The sequence below is a fragment of the Rhinolophus sinicus genome, chromosome 16 (assembly GCF_057876585.1).
Source record: "Rhinolophus sinicus isolate RSI-liver-muscle chromosome 16, RSI-T2T, whole genome shotgun sequence".
NCBI classification, from domain to species: Eukaryota; Metazoa; Chordata; class Mammalia; order Chiroptera; family Rhinolophidae; genus Rhinolophus; species Rhinolophus sinicus.
The window spans coordinates 109,311,815-109,327,171 of record NC_142516.1 but is presented as its reverse complement, the minus strand read 5'-3'; the positions used below and the strand labels follow the sequence as shown (position 1 = coordinate 109,327,171).

Below are 15,357 nucleotides of genomic sequence, written 5' to 3'. Positions count from 1 at the left end.
AGTCACAAGATGAATTATTTAGATGATTTTCTTTCCCCAGCAGCCTGAATACCTTTTTCTCCCTCTTTCTCTACCATAACCTTCATGAGAGTTCTCAGCCTTTTGTTAATTCAGCTACCTATTTTATCCTCTCCTATACCCAGGTTACTGAGCACTGCTAACGTAAATCACAAAGATACAGGTTTGTTTCTTTCTAAATTTATGTTCAGTCTTGGCCGAGACCTCAATGCTACGTGCTATTTCTATTACATACCATTGTCAGCTCCCTCTCCTATACATCACAGCAGCTTTACTAAGCTCCATTACTTCCCTCAAGTGGAACCGTAGCCCTAATTTGTTCTTTTTCAGCACATTTTTTCCTAGTGCCAAAGAATATTGAGGTTATCAGGTCACTATTCGGTTCACCTCTGTCCCAAAGCTCCATACTTAAATAAAATCTTTCTTCTTTCTTCCTTTCACTCTATCTCTTTTTCAATCTCTTTTCCTATGTCAAAAGACTGGGAATTTTTCCTCTTCTCCCTAGCTTGTATTTCCTCCAATGTTCTAGATCATATCTCTTCCTTCTGCAGTATTCTGAGAAGTAGATTCCTAAGATCATTATGTCTATATTCACTAACATATTAAATATGCTCACAGTTTACAAAATAAACTTCCCTTGACATTAAGACTTTTTACGTACCACCCTATCTACTTTCTCTTCCTGATGAGCTGTGAATGGATTGTCTACACTGTTTTCTTCCGTACCCCCTCACTTTCTCATTACTCTTTCCTTCGAATTTCCCTGCTCTTCACCTTTGACAATACTCTTGCTAACTGGAGGAGGTCATTGAGAGGACATGACTGCCAGGTGGCCAGTGAGCTGGAGCCGGGCAATTGGAGGCTCCAACCCTCCCCTGCCCTTGGAATGTACGTCCAGCTCACCATTCTAGGAGCTACTTCAAGGACACAGCCTCGAGAGAGCATTGTGTTATTGTGACGATCGAGATAGTATACATGACTGAACGCCTTAAGATTCTGGTGGGCAGGTGTGGAGATCTCCTCATCTTGCAGCGCCCAAGACAAGCCTCCTATGTAAATTTCCTTGTTTATTAAACCTGCCACCTTCCAATCTAGAGTGGTCACCTTTCTCTTAGGTTTGTCCCTTCCTTGTAAACCAGGGCCAGTTTCAGATTTCACCCAGGGAACTTCCGAGTTTTCAGACCAACACTAATGTTTCACCAGTGACCTCATAACTCCCAAATTCAAAGGACACTTTTCAATCCTCATTTTATTTGCTCTGTCTATGATAGCTAATCCAGCTGACCACGTCTCTCTTCTGGAAACTATCCTTGCAGGATTTTCTCTGGGTTCTTTCTTAGCCTAAGAATAGTCTCTTGCAGTCCTATTTGTGGATTCCTCTTGCCCACGGTTATTAAAAGCTTTTGTGGCCCACTTTCCCACTGTTGGTCTTCTTTACTTTTCATCCTACATTCTCCCTAAATGAATCCAATCATTGGTGATGTTGGAATGACATCTGACTGAGGCAGAATACTTAACCAATGACCTATAGCCACCCTCTGCCTAGATCAAACCCTTTTAGTTTGTAGTAGAATATGTAATTCAACTTTTCCACTCATCTCCCAATTTAGCTAAAGCCTCAGGTTTGAGTTCAATGGTTGATAAGAACCTCCATATTCTTAACCAGAATTGCTAGTCATATCCCCACAGGACTTGTGAAAAGGTGGCCCAGGAGGTGGGACTGGTGATGAGGGAAGACTGGGAAGATGGTCTGAAGGCAGAATCTTAGGGCTCGATGGACAATTAGGTGATAGGAATGAGAAAGCAGAAATACTGGAGAACTGATACTATGAATAGAATATATTATTTCAGATCATGAATTAATTGACATGTTTATTAAGTTCATATAATTTGTTAAATGTCAGGTGAGATTATGGCTTCTCTATAACTGAGATCCAGGATATTGATGCCCAAATACAGGGTCACTGTAAGATAGCTTACTTAAGCATCAAAACTTGTATATGTTCATTATAATCAGTCAAAAGAAAAATAGCATCATGATTTTGATTATTAGATAGCAGTATATAATAAATTTAGTGTATTTCAAAATTTTTATAAGTCACTGAAAGTATGTAAAATATTTTTGAATTATGTTCAATGTTGAAAAATACCACCATTTTTCTCAAGCACGTGGCAATCCGCAGATAGTGGGAAATAGTGTGGTGAACTTATTAAGATCGTGGGCTCTGGAGCATTTCTGCTTGGTTGGAATCTCATCTTCCTGTCTGTTACCTATGTGATTTAGGCAAGTGAATTATATCTTTGTGGCTCAGTTTCCTCATCTGTAAAGTGGATTGATAGTATCTCCCTTATAAATTTGTTGTGAGAATTATATGAGTTAATATAAAGCCCTTAGAATAATGCATGACACTTAGTAAATTGTATTTAATTTACGTTATCATTATTTCATTTCACATTTCAGAACCATGATACAATTCCACTAGAAAAAAATAATAGTTCTGATTTTTAGAATTATTGTGTCTTGAAATAGATCCTCAGGAAATAGGTGGTAAGTTGTCTGTGGTGATCCAAAAGCTGTGCTTATAAATTAATCTCCAAACATTTATCATCTATTTTTACTGAACCCATGTATAAGTGTTATGCTTTACTTCAGTCACAGTTTATGTTAGTCAATTTCCACAATGGTGATGCATTTCTGAATGGTGTGTAGAACACTTTTAACTTTATTGACTACTTCCTTTCCCCTCCCACAAGAATAACTTTCTATTCCCATTTAACTGGAATGTATTTACAACATCCCTTCCGGGACTGTACTCTTCTATGGAGAAATAGCTGCGTTAATGTTTTAGTGCCATTTTAATGATATGCTCTGCATTTCTTCATGTATTACTGCTCAATATATTCTTAATTATTTTTCATATCATGTCTCCTACATTACATATCAGTGTTCCTCAAGGTTAGTAACAATGTCCACTTTAATTCTTCCGTTTGCTTATGGCATAGATTTGTACACTTTTTAGGGTGCGCTGTGCAGGAAAAAGAAACTTAAGACACTTTGGGGACTGACTTACTGAAATAACTTCTCCAGTATGAATCCTGAAAGAACTAGGTCAGTAACCCACAGAAATATATTATTTTTAGCTTGAAGGGAACTTAGAGATCACTTTTTCTAGATCCTTCATTTTGCAAATCAGGAAACTGAGTCCCAGTGTACCACCAGTGGTACAGCCAGGGTCACAGCCCATTTCTCCCACTGACAAGCCCAGTGCTCTTTTAGCAGAATCAACCAATGACTTTTGGATGGAGTCATCTGTTTTCCAGGTGATTTCTGCATATTAGGGTGTGTGTGTGTGTGTGTGTGTGTGTGTGTGTGTGTGTGTGCATGATTTAGGACTTTATAGCCTTGCCAGATTACAGAAACAAACACTTAGCATAGAAGAAGAGAGACGTAATATAAAGGGAGAATTTTCTCTTTCTCTTGTGTTCATTAATATCATTGTTAATGAAAAATGGTATACTGAAGACAAGAGAAGATTTTAGTGAATGCAAAATCATATCAAACCTGTCTCTTCTGGAATGACCTTTCCCTAGTGTCCATGTTATTATGTGGCTACTGGGTTATTCCTGGGACGCTGAGACAGTGTGCATGCCAGCACGTGCGCGCCTAAGTGTGTGTGTGTGTGTGTGTGTGTGTGTGTGTGTGTGTATGTATGTGTGTGTAAATTGTATTTACGTATTTAAGGCGGAGGCGTTTGCACGTGGCTCGCCGGAAAGTGAAAGGGGCGGGATGGGGTGACTGGGGAGGAGGGGAGGCCAGTAGGCAGTAGCCAGAGGAGGCAGGTGGGAGAGGGAGGGGTCCAGGAACCCCGGGAAGCGGCTCTGCTGGGAGGGGCGAGGCTGTCACTCCCAGAGGCGCCAGGAGCCAGAAAGCCTCTTGGAGAACTTGGCCCACGCAGCGCAGGGTCACTCGCACTCCGGTGCGGACACAGGACAATCGGACCTCCAGCCATGGGTGAGTGTGCCGGCTGGCGGCCGTGGGACTCTCCGGGACTCGGCCTCAGAGTGGGTGGTACGGAAAGAAAGTGGATGGTGCTCGGCCTTTGCTTGCATCCCTCTCGCCTCCAGTGTCTGGACTTGTTCTAGGAGCGACAGGGAGGGGACGCGGTGGCACCTGGAAGCGAGAGCCGCGTGTGGGAAGTTGGCCTGGGAGATCAGGGTGGCGCGGGAGGAATAAAGAGAGTGGATTCCCTGGACATCGCGGTCCCCGCGAGTGCCCACGTTGCCATGCGGGGTGCAAGCTGAAGTGGGGCACGAGAAATAGGAACTTGGAACAACTTCAAGCCTTACACATTTGCGTGCAGGAGGATGCTGGGGCAAACGAGGCTGGGGACACTTTCTAGTCCCTGTCTCAATGAAGTGCCACATTTTCACAGAAGGCTGGTAGTTGTGTCCGAAAGCTGATTCTTCCTACCCGAGAGCCAGGCAAATGGCTGGGTGGCAAGGCCGTCGGAACTGGCTCAGGTCTCCGGAGACTGAGTGCGCGCAGCGTAGGTAGGTTCTACTTGAGTCGCTAGACAGAGTCCAGTCCTTTGGAGTTTAGCGGCCACAGCTTGGAATAGCCCCAGGAAGGTGGTGGGTGGGGTGGAGGGGTGGGAGAGCCCGGTGTGAGGTAGTAGATCCGAACTGAGTCCGAGGAGGTGGCGCCCAGGAGAGTTAGGAGGGGAGCAAGGGCGGGCCAGAGAGAGGGATTTGCGCATCCTCCAGACGTGGTTGGGTTTGTTCTGGCACCCAGAGTGTAAGAGAAGGCACTGCTGCTTTTCTACGGTTACCGATTAGCAATCTCCCAGCAGTCCCGGTTTACTATTCAACACCAGTTTAGTCATTTCTTCTTTTCCAAGTCTATTGCGCGCCCCTCCCCCGGCCTCTCCCTCGTCCTTTGTTGTGTGGGATTTCTTCCAGAGGAAAGGAGGCCTTTGGGATTGACATGCTTTGGTTGAAATTCTTAAATTCCCACAGGCTCAATGGTTAGGGGATGCTTTGACTGCTAATCGGTGTTTATAGACACTGGCCAACTGGGAAGAAAGGAAAAAAGAGAGAGCTGAGGACATTTTTGCCTATGAATGTTAATTGTGGTCAAGATATTCATAGTCTCTTCATACTTGACCTGGGAAGACTCTTAGAAAGACCCATGTTTAGGGTCTTTGAATAAAAAACAGTGCTGCAAGTGATTTCCAGAATGAGCTGTCTTTAAAAGTTTTCTGAAACAGAAGGAATATTTTGAAGTTAAAAAGAAGAGAGAATACACTTTCCCAAATGTGGCAGAATGTATTTCAGGCTTGCTTTCCCTTCCTTTCCTTATCTTTCCTCCCTTCTTCCTTTCCTTCTTCCTTTCCTTCCTCCCTCCCTCCCTCCCTCCCTCCCTCCCTCTCTCCTTCCCTCCTTTTCTTTCTTCCTCTCTTCCTTTCTTCCTTATCTCCCTTCCTCTCTTGCACATTGGCATATAATACACGCGGGGAAAGAGCTCTCATACATCGAAAGCCAAAATGATTGATTTAGTGTAATCTGGTCATTTACTCTATTAAATGCACTAAGATGTTATTTGGATCTGACATAAAATCTCTAGAAAGAATGGCATTTTTTTTACCTGGTAACATTAAGCTTCAGTGGACTCTGTCAAAAGGTAAGGTAATTTTGAAACTAATTATTTCTCTAGCTTGCATTTCCAAACTATAGTGAAAACAATTCGTCCTGGATTTTACTTCAACACCCTCAGATAAATTTTGCATGATCCCAAGTTATAGGAAAGTGTTATTGTGGAAAGAAGTGGAGTTAACCTCTGAGCTCTTATGATAATCCTGAGCTTGGTCTCTAACTCTTAAGCACACTCTTTCCTGTCTGTAATCTGACAGATACTGAAATATTGTCTCTTCCTTCTTCTGCCAGGAACAGATTACATTTTTCCTATTGTAATTGAGGCCACTAAAAACTCACGTAGATGTCAGACGTTTAGGAGGTGAGAGTGGGTAGAGGAAGCAAGTGAGAACCCAGAGGTCAGGGAAGTCGAGAAAAGAAAAGGGATGCAGCAAAGGAGAGCGAGAGCCTGAAGCCAGGACTCCGGACAGTGACCTAGACGCATGGTCCAGAAGTAGGAAGAGCCAACAGCAGATGGGACCAATGATACAAAGAAGGAAGGAAATATGTTCAGAAACTAGAGAAAAAACACTTGGTCACTGAAGTTCATCTTTTCCCTCTTCTTTTAATTTATTTGTGAAAATCACAGAACTTCATTACGTAGAACTTGTTTTATTTGGTGGTAGTAAGGGGTGAGGGTTCAGTACTGGAGGCCAAATTGCTAGAGTAAGGGGGAAAAAAACAGTATAGGAGACTGCCTGACTATGCCAGCAAGCTGAATCCATCTTTTTCTGGTGTCATGACAACTGCAACTTATCATTGAAAGAAAGGACGTTGATGCTATGCGGGTGAATGTAACATTAATTCCCGTTTGACTCAGAAAAAGAAAAACGTACTGTAGCATTGTGGAGGAATGAGAGTGGTTAGTTCATCAAGTATTCTGAATAATTGATAGTTATCATATCTATAATGCACAAGGCTAATTCTCAAACAAAAAAAAAGTTATTTGCAAAGTAGGCAAATTGAGATTTTGGCATCTCCTGCTTCCCCATTGTATTTTCTTTCCTCAGCTTATCTAGGTATGCAACAGGGTTTCCCCTCTGCTCCAAAATTTTGCTCTCCAGAAAAGATATAAAATATTTCATACTAAAAAATGCAGGACTAATTCTTTGCTAAGAATATTTACATTTTAGCTGCAAAGTCCATTTTAACTTACAAGGTCTCTAATTGTGGATTTTTAGGCTGCAGTATGAGATAGGTCAGGACAATATATTTACTTTCTCCTCTAACCACAACACTTACTGTTCTTTGTTTTATTTAAAAACGATGTTGAACATTATTTAGTTCCACAGATGTTATTTGGGTAAGTTTCACGGAGGGTGTAGTATTGAACCTGATTTGGAGGGATGTGAAGGATTTGGGAAGGGAAGAGATATTCTAGATAGAATAACAGGCCCCTTCCCAAGGCAGGAAGGAAGTGACTTTTGGGCAGCAGTAAGACATGGAGCTGGGTTGACAGGGTGGCACTTGATGCTGAAGAACCTTCAAAAACAACCAGAGAGCATTTAGAATTTACACGGTAGGAGTCATGGAAGGCTTTTGAGCAGGGAAGAATTATAATGAAATTAGTATTGAAGGAAAACAAATTGAGCAGTGTTGTTTAAGACAAAGGATAAGTTGGAGAAGGTAGACCTAGTTGTCATAGCAATCTGGATGATATATGTCTAGTCCAGTCATGGTGGTAATAGAGTAAATGGAAAGAAGAGGGATGAAAAGTATTTCTAATGAAAAAAATCTATAAAATTAAGCAGTTGAGCAATAAAAAGGAGAATGAATAAGAGATATCCTCAGGAGATTTGAAACCTTGAATGTTGGGGAAATGGTGGGTCCTTTAATAGACTATTTAAAGGAGAAACCAGATGGTTCATTTTCTGGATGCTTTGGACAGAAAATTTTATTTTTGAAATGTTAAGTAAGAGGTGATGGCTAGACATCTAAACACAAATGTTTAGCAGGTTGGAAATACATAATGAGAATTTAATTAGAGCACAAGAACAAGGAGGAAAATGAAATTTGAGGGTTTCCAACCTTTAGTGGGAGGTAAATCCATATAATGAATTACCTGTTTAAGGTATGAGTACAGGGAGTATTGGTTGAGGGATAGGGAAGTAAAGGATAAACGCTATTTGTAGGAAGAGGAAAATCAACCACATAATATGTACTAAATGCCCTCAAATTAGAGTAGTGAAATGTAGTATCTTTAACATTCAGTATTAGACCCAGGGGTCTATAAATTTTGAAAAGTGAGGAAAATCAGGCAGAAATATTTTGCTCTCATTTAATTGTAGTAACCATTGATTTGGTTAAGGATCTGTAAAATAGTTTACTAATTTAAGCAAAGAATAATGAGACATGGTATTGTCATGAATTTACAACTTTTTTTTCCAGGAAAAATATGACCTCTGAGAGGCAGTTGTGAACAAGGTATAAAGAGCCAAGATTTGAAGCAGGAGTAACAGATGACAATCCCTTATGTCTTTGGGTGGGTCCTGTACAACTTGGGGATCCTGTTTCCTCTTTTGTTTAATGAGGATGTTGGGCAAGATTCTATAAAGTTTTGTAGCTCAGATTTTGATTCAGTAACAATTAGAGGAAAAAACATGTAAATGAGATAAGGTTGAGCTACTTCCATTAAGAAAATCAAGAACATTTCAATGATGTTAGATTAGCAGGTAAAACTTTTAAGGGTCATTTGGCCGCTCATATGTTATTTTCACTAGGAAATTACAAAAGTCTGATAGTCTGAACCTGAGCAGAGAAAGATAAACTAATTTTCTTGTTATCTTTGCTGCATAACAACTATCCCCAAGCTAATGAATTAGAACAATAGTTTTTGTTCTCTCTCATGGTTCTGTGGGCTGACTGCTGAGCAATTCTTAAGATTTGAGGTCTCAGTCCAATATCTGCTGGGGATTCAGCCATCTGAAGACTTGATTGGGCTGGTTGTCCAAGATAGCTCTCACATATAGTTGGCAGTTGATGCTGGCTATTGGCTGGGAGTCCAGTTGGAGCCATCTGCAAGTGGCTCGGGCTTTTTGCAAAATGGTGGCTGTGTTCCTAGAACAAGTGTTCCAAAATCCAGGCAGAAGCTGCAAGGATTCTTATGACCTAGAACATCTGAAGTCCCAGAACATCACTTCTGCTGCATTCTAATGGTCACAAAAATCATAAAGGACAGTCATATTCAAGGGCTGGGGTGTCAGAGTCCTCCTTTTGATGTGAGAAGTAGCTTGTTCCAGCAGAGAAGGAATTGAGGTAGCCAACAAATTGATCTTATTCCTAAAAGAAACATTTTCTAATGTGCTTTACAAAATATACATCATCAGGTTTACAATTGAAAATTTGATTTTTTTCCTGAAATACATATGATAAAAGACTGAATTTTTTTTTTAATTTTATTTTATTAATTTTATTGGGGTGACAATTGTTAGTAAAATTACATAGATTTCAGGTGTACAATTCTGTATTACATCATCTATAAATCCCATTGTGTGTTCATCACCCAGAGTCAGTTCTCCTTCCATCACCATATATTCGATCCCCCTTACCCTCATCTCCCCCCCCCACCCCCCCCTTACCCTCTGGCAACCACTAAATTATTATCTGTGTCTATGAGTTTCTGTTTCTCATTTGTTTGAAAAGACTGAATTTTTAATTAGAAATATGAAGAAATCTAGACAGTGACCCTAAAATTTCACAGCAAAACAATTCTGTGTGGAAATTCATGCCTGGGTGGAAATGTGTTAGAATGCTAGGAAAACTCTACTCAAAATAATGTCAAATGCAATGATCTAATCCTTCTTATTTTAATTTAACTCTGAAATTTCTAAGCCTATTTTGGATTACTGTTTATTTTTCTTGGAATTGAGTTTATGCCATAAATTGGAATACAGGTCAATTAGCATAAATCCTTTATTCAATATCCTTTTGTCACAATAAACTAAAGGCTTTGTAGTGAACTGTTTAGAAGCTTGCTTTATTTTTCAAGTATGTGTTAATTTTACAAAATACATAATCTGAACTGGTAGACTGTCTACTAAAAAGAAGTCTAGGATTAACTATACTTGTTTTTGAAGATATTTCTAAATTAAATGTGCAAGATTTAGTTTAACAAAACTTTAAATGCAAACCTCACTTTATTATTTTTAACTGGAGAGGGTCAGAGCCGTCATTTATGATTACAAAAATATAGGTCTTCCTCCTAGACAACTGAAAAACAAAGAAAATTTGGGGTAAATAAAATGGGTTTAATCTTAAGGACAAAATTAGTTTCAACCTAGAAACCTAGAGGCCTTAAAAAAGAATTGGATTCTGACTGTTTCAACTTCATTGATTTGAGGTCATTCTATTTTCACCTGCTTGACAAGAGATGAGGAGGTTAGGATAATGTGAAGCCATATACTCATGATAGAACAAACAAACAAAACTACATCTTCGCAAGAAATAAAAGCTGACCTACATAACCAATATAACTGGAATAATGTCTGAATCCAGAAGGTAATACTACATGTATTAGGTTAGTGCTAAAGTCATTGCGGTTTAAAAGGTTAAAATAATTGCAAAAACCGCAATTACTTTTGCACCAACCTAATAGTTAAAACAAATTCTTTAGTGTTTTAAAATAACGTGTCAAAATAATCACCACTTACTCTACAATGTAAAAGACATACCAAAACTATAGAATAGCAAAATAAACATCTCTTGCTATTTCTATAAAACTTCGTCTTCTAGAACCTCTCATTTTATTATCTAATTAGAGTAACTTAGAAAATATTCTTAAATAGTAACTCCCACTGATAAGATTTAGGTTCGGAAAGTTTGGACTTGATCTGCTGTTTTAACGTGCAATCCAACCCGTGTCAGGCAGAAAGTCAGGGGCATGCTTTGAGAAATAGCTATTGCAGAATGCCTTTCTCCTTCATCAGGCTGAGTACCCCTTGCAAGTGTTTTCCTTTACTTGTGTCTCTACTACATTGCCTTTAATTTCTACTCTAGTACCTAATGCTAAAAAAATGTGACCAAGAGCTACCTTTTGGGAGTGCTGTTACATTTCATTATTATTAAGAATCTACAGTTGCTATTTCTTTTCCTCACCAGTCACTCATGTTGATGGAGTGATGTTCTCCAGAGTTGGCTGAAATTCTTTCCCTGAAAATTGCTGAGGACTTCCAGTTGCAACATTATGGACTATATTCTCTGTGCTATACTTTACATCCCCTCTTTTGTGACTACCAATTTGCATTTCTTAATTGTTCATACGTCCTGGTTTGAGGTATGTTTATGTGTACATAACTCCCAAGTCTAGATCACTCTGCTCAACTGTCAGCTGTCTCCATTCAGTCATCCCTCTTATCCTGCAACCTCAAGATGTTCAAAACTGCATGCATCTTTCCTGGACCTAAGTGGTTCTCTCTGCCTCCTTTCCTTGCCTTCTTCCTCTTTCTTTTTCTTGATGTCTCTGGAATACACCTGGCTTTGTTGATCTAATGTCATAACATCACTTAACGTTCCCTTTGTTGTATCATACATCAGTGCAGCAGCTTTCACTTACCGTGTTTCCCCCAAAATAAGACCTCACCAGAAAATAAGCCCTAGCATGGTTTTTCAGGATGACATCCCCTGAACATAAGCCCTAATGCGTCTTTTGGAGCAAAAATTAATATAAGACCCGGTTTTGTTTGGGGGGAAACACGGTAGTTCCTCAGCCCCTCCTGCCTGGACTGTAATGGTCTTCCTTGTGCAACTTACTCTTCAGTTTCCTCCTAATCATGTGATGATCGGAACACCCCATTCAAGCCGGGCTTTTATCATTTATCCTCCCTAACTCCACTTCCTGCTATTCTCTCTCAGTATTTTATGACCTGACCAAAAAACAAAACAACCACAAATTAATTTCTTTTCCTCTACTTACCTTTTCTTACCTCCAACTATTTGATGATACTTGTCTTTACTCCTTGGCATGTCCTTTCTTTATCTCCATGGAAAAGCAAAACTCTATTGATCCTTCATTAGCTCAGCTTAAATATATTTCCGGCATGAGAAATTTCCATGATTTGACCAGCTTAGTGTTCTCCAAAGCATGGGGTACATTCGAGGGAAATGCAAAGTATTTTTATTTTATATAGTTGTATTTCACAAATATGGCTACAGTATTCAATATGTGCCAGGCACCGTTCTAAGTGCTTTATAAGTACTTTGTAATTTAATCCTTATAACAATCTCATGATATAAGAATTATTGCTATCTTTATTTTTACACAGGGAGGTTTAGACAATTTGCCTATGGGAACCTAACTAGTAAGTAGCAGAGGGGAGATTTGAACTTAGGCAGTCTGTGCTCCCACTAAGTTATACTGCCTTTCCATGTTCAGGGTGTGATTTTACTTTGGGTGGTTCAAAGACAAGACGTGGCATTAAATAAAATTGAATCTTATAGTGATAAAGTCAGTCACATCTCAATTTTTTTTCCAATTCTTTTTGTTAAATCCAGAAGAAATCCCAATTTAGTATTGGTTTTTCGGTGTCTTACTCAGTCTGACTTATTTCACTTAGCATAATACCTTCCAGGTCCATCCATGTTGTTGCAAATGGTAAGATTTCATTCTTTTATATGGCCGAATAATATTACACTATATATAGGTACCATTACTTCTTTATCCATTCATCCATTTACAGACACTGGGTTGCAACCCAGACTTCCTAACACGGAAGACCCTTAAGGCTACAATCAGAAGATTTTGCTGTTTTTCTTTCTTCACAACCCTAGGTATATTTTTTAGACTTATCAAGTGAGGATAAAGAAACAACTGAAACAAAAAAATCCTAAACATACAATATTTCCAGGATTAGCTAAGCCTTCATTATGCTACATTGCTCAATAATTATTATATATTATTATTAATATATGTTATTAATATATTGTTAATAATTGTAATTCTATATTATAACATATACTATTATTAGTAAGTGAGGGAACTGGTTGATCTATTTTAACATGTAGGTTTTTATTTCTTATGCTGGTAGCCTCCTAAACTTTTGAAGTACATTGCTATATGTGTGTGTGGGGAGTGGTTCTTGTTTCTGCATTCATTTCATTTGTTTAATTTTTATGTGTGAAAGTACCAGATAGTGTTTTGTGAAGTTGTTATAATGAAAATGCAATAATTTTGCAAGTTCTAGAAATGGTATTTTAACCATTGGCAATGTTCTCTACTGGTGAAAAATACCACCGCGGTTAAATCCTAGTTTAAACCCAAACAAACATTTTTTTTTAAAGAAATAACAGGGCATAGAGAAGAAAATGATATCTGAAAATATAAAATAAAATATAACTCACTGCTGGCTTATTCTTTCTGGGTGTAATATTTTGTGTTTACTATTTCTTTTATTAAAGAAAAAAACATAAATATGTAAAAGACAAATGCTGAAATGTAATTGTGTTTTAAAAACATTCTCAAGACCAAGTACACAGTGTATTTACTTTAGTAGACATTTTCTATTATTGAGATGAGTCAACTATGACTTTGGATACGTCAACTATGTACAGATAATGGACATTGTATACTAAGGGAGTTTTCTGCATTCCCATTTCAGCTTTTCTACTAACTAGTACAAAAAGGACAAAAATTCATGATAAGGATGTACTAGATATATGAGACATGTGTGACAAGATTATGCATTATTGTCACTGTTTTCACATTCTTTCCCTTCTAAAGAAAGATTTACAAAGAATAAAATTTTGTTTATTAGTTAGTGTACATATGAGAAAACAAGTTCATCGTGACAGGCCTCTAGAGAGGAAAAAGCCAGAGCAGCTATTAATGTAAGTGCACAATTTGTAAGTAATTGGTTTCTTAGTAGAGATGAAGTAGAGATCACCAGAAAAAATCATGTTATTAATTAGTTTCATTCATTTCATAGCAATTCCCTTAATGGACTTCCCTTTACACATCATGATAAACTAAATAAACTAGAGGTAAAGTGATACTCGTCTCGCAAGAGGTAAAAATTTAAAAATGCCAATGAAAACTCACATATTTCATTGCATCATATTAAAATCATTGTTGTGGCAGAATCATTGTACCTAGGGCTACCAGCACTTTCATGGTGAAAGAGTACTCTGTACTATATACTTTATATTTTATTTTTTAATTAATTAATTTATTTATTATTTATTTTTATTAGTTTCAGTTGTATACTTGATATTTTCTAGCAGAGCAGATCTTAAGCATTCTCACCATTTAAAAAAGGTAACTATGTGAGGTGATGAGGTGTTAATTAACTTAATTGTGGTAATCATTTCATAATGTATACATATATCATCATGTTGCATACTTTAAATATATATAATTTTGTCAATTACACCTCAATAAAGCTGAAAACCTTTAAGAAACTAAAAATCTAAATTACAAAGAGTACTCCTCTTCCCCAAAGCAGCCGCTTATATTTATTTTAATATTTATTTGACTGAACAAATTATTTCTTAAGGGTCAACCACATGCCCACCCTTCTTCTAATTTCTGCTGCAAAAGGACTTAAGTGTTAATCAGAGATATAAAACTCACACAGAAAACTATTCGAGAATTGTATAAGATTTGATCACTGAGATCTAGATTAAATATAATGATTGCTAAAACTATTGGTCCAGAATAGAAGAGGGTAGTGGAGGCTACCATCATTGAGGGAAGTTTCCTGAATGAGGAACCTTGAAGAGAAGCTGGATTGCGTGTGACTTCATCAGGGAGTAGGATGGTAGTGATGTGGTAGTGATGGGGGAAGAACTGGAGTGAAGACGGAGTTGTGATGAGCACGCTCAGGGACCCACCTGAATCTGTTTCCTCTCCAGCTCTCTTATAAGAAGGCTACTAAGTTTTCCACTCTCTCTGACCTCTGAAATGGGACATGGGTCCCATCCTAGTAGAAGTTTGCCTCTTTGATGTTTAGCTTATTTGTCTATTCAGCTTCCTAAATGACCTCTGCAATGGACTCACTTCCTACTCACTAACTTTTATTTATAGAGTACCTTGTGAATTCTTTTGTCCTCTTATTGTGTTCCCCAAGATCTTACACACATTTTCAGCCCATGTAGGCAACCCTTTCAACATTAGATATTTTTGCCTCCACTACTCTGCCTCAGCCCTGGCTCCTATATCTCACCCCTGGATTTTGTCAGTAAGTGGGATTTTCGGAATATGTAATTTTTTGTACTTCTTAATCCCCTTCCCCTTTATGCTGAATATATAAATTAAAACCACTCATGCTCACACCACCAGTAACATCACACCATGCCAGAGGTCATGATTCACATTGTATTATTCGAGTATATGTACCAAGGGGTTCCAAACAAAACACAATATGAAGGGTGCTCTAATGGTGAGCAAAATTGGGGTTCTGTTAGTCACAGCATCTTATCCTTCTCATCCCTCACTCTGTTACTCCAACTCTAATCCTTCTCATTATCTTCATGGGGACCTTAGAACCTTGTCCCATTTCCTTTCTTTGTACTCTAACCTGTCATTGCTTCTTTTCTATTCAGTCATGGCCTGTAGTTAACAACCACCCTTTGCATGTATTCTTGAATCTCTTGGCCCTTTGTCCCAAAGATTCTGGATTATTGCAGCATAGATGGGAGGAAGGCTTGACATAAGGT

The 15,357-nt window shown here is 38.5% G+C and overlaps 1 protein-coding gene across 1 annotated transcript in view; it reads left to right on the top strand.

Moving 5' to 3' along the window:
- Positions 1 to 3,841: 3,841 nt before the first annotated feature.
- GPM6A (glycoprotein M6A) overlaps positions 3,842 to 15,357 on the top strand; it is a 237,866-nt gene continuing 226,350 nt past the window's right edge. The window contains exon 1 of the mRNA XM_019749472.3: positions 3,842 to 4,030. Coding sequence (XP_019605031.1) covers positions 4,027 to 4,030 — 4 coding nt within the window. The 5' untranslated portion in view covers positions 3,842 to 4,026. The remainder of the gene's footprint in view (positions 4,031 to 15,357) is intronic.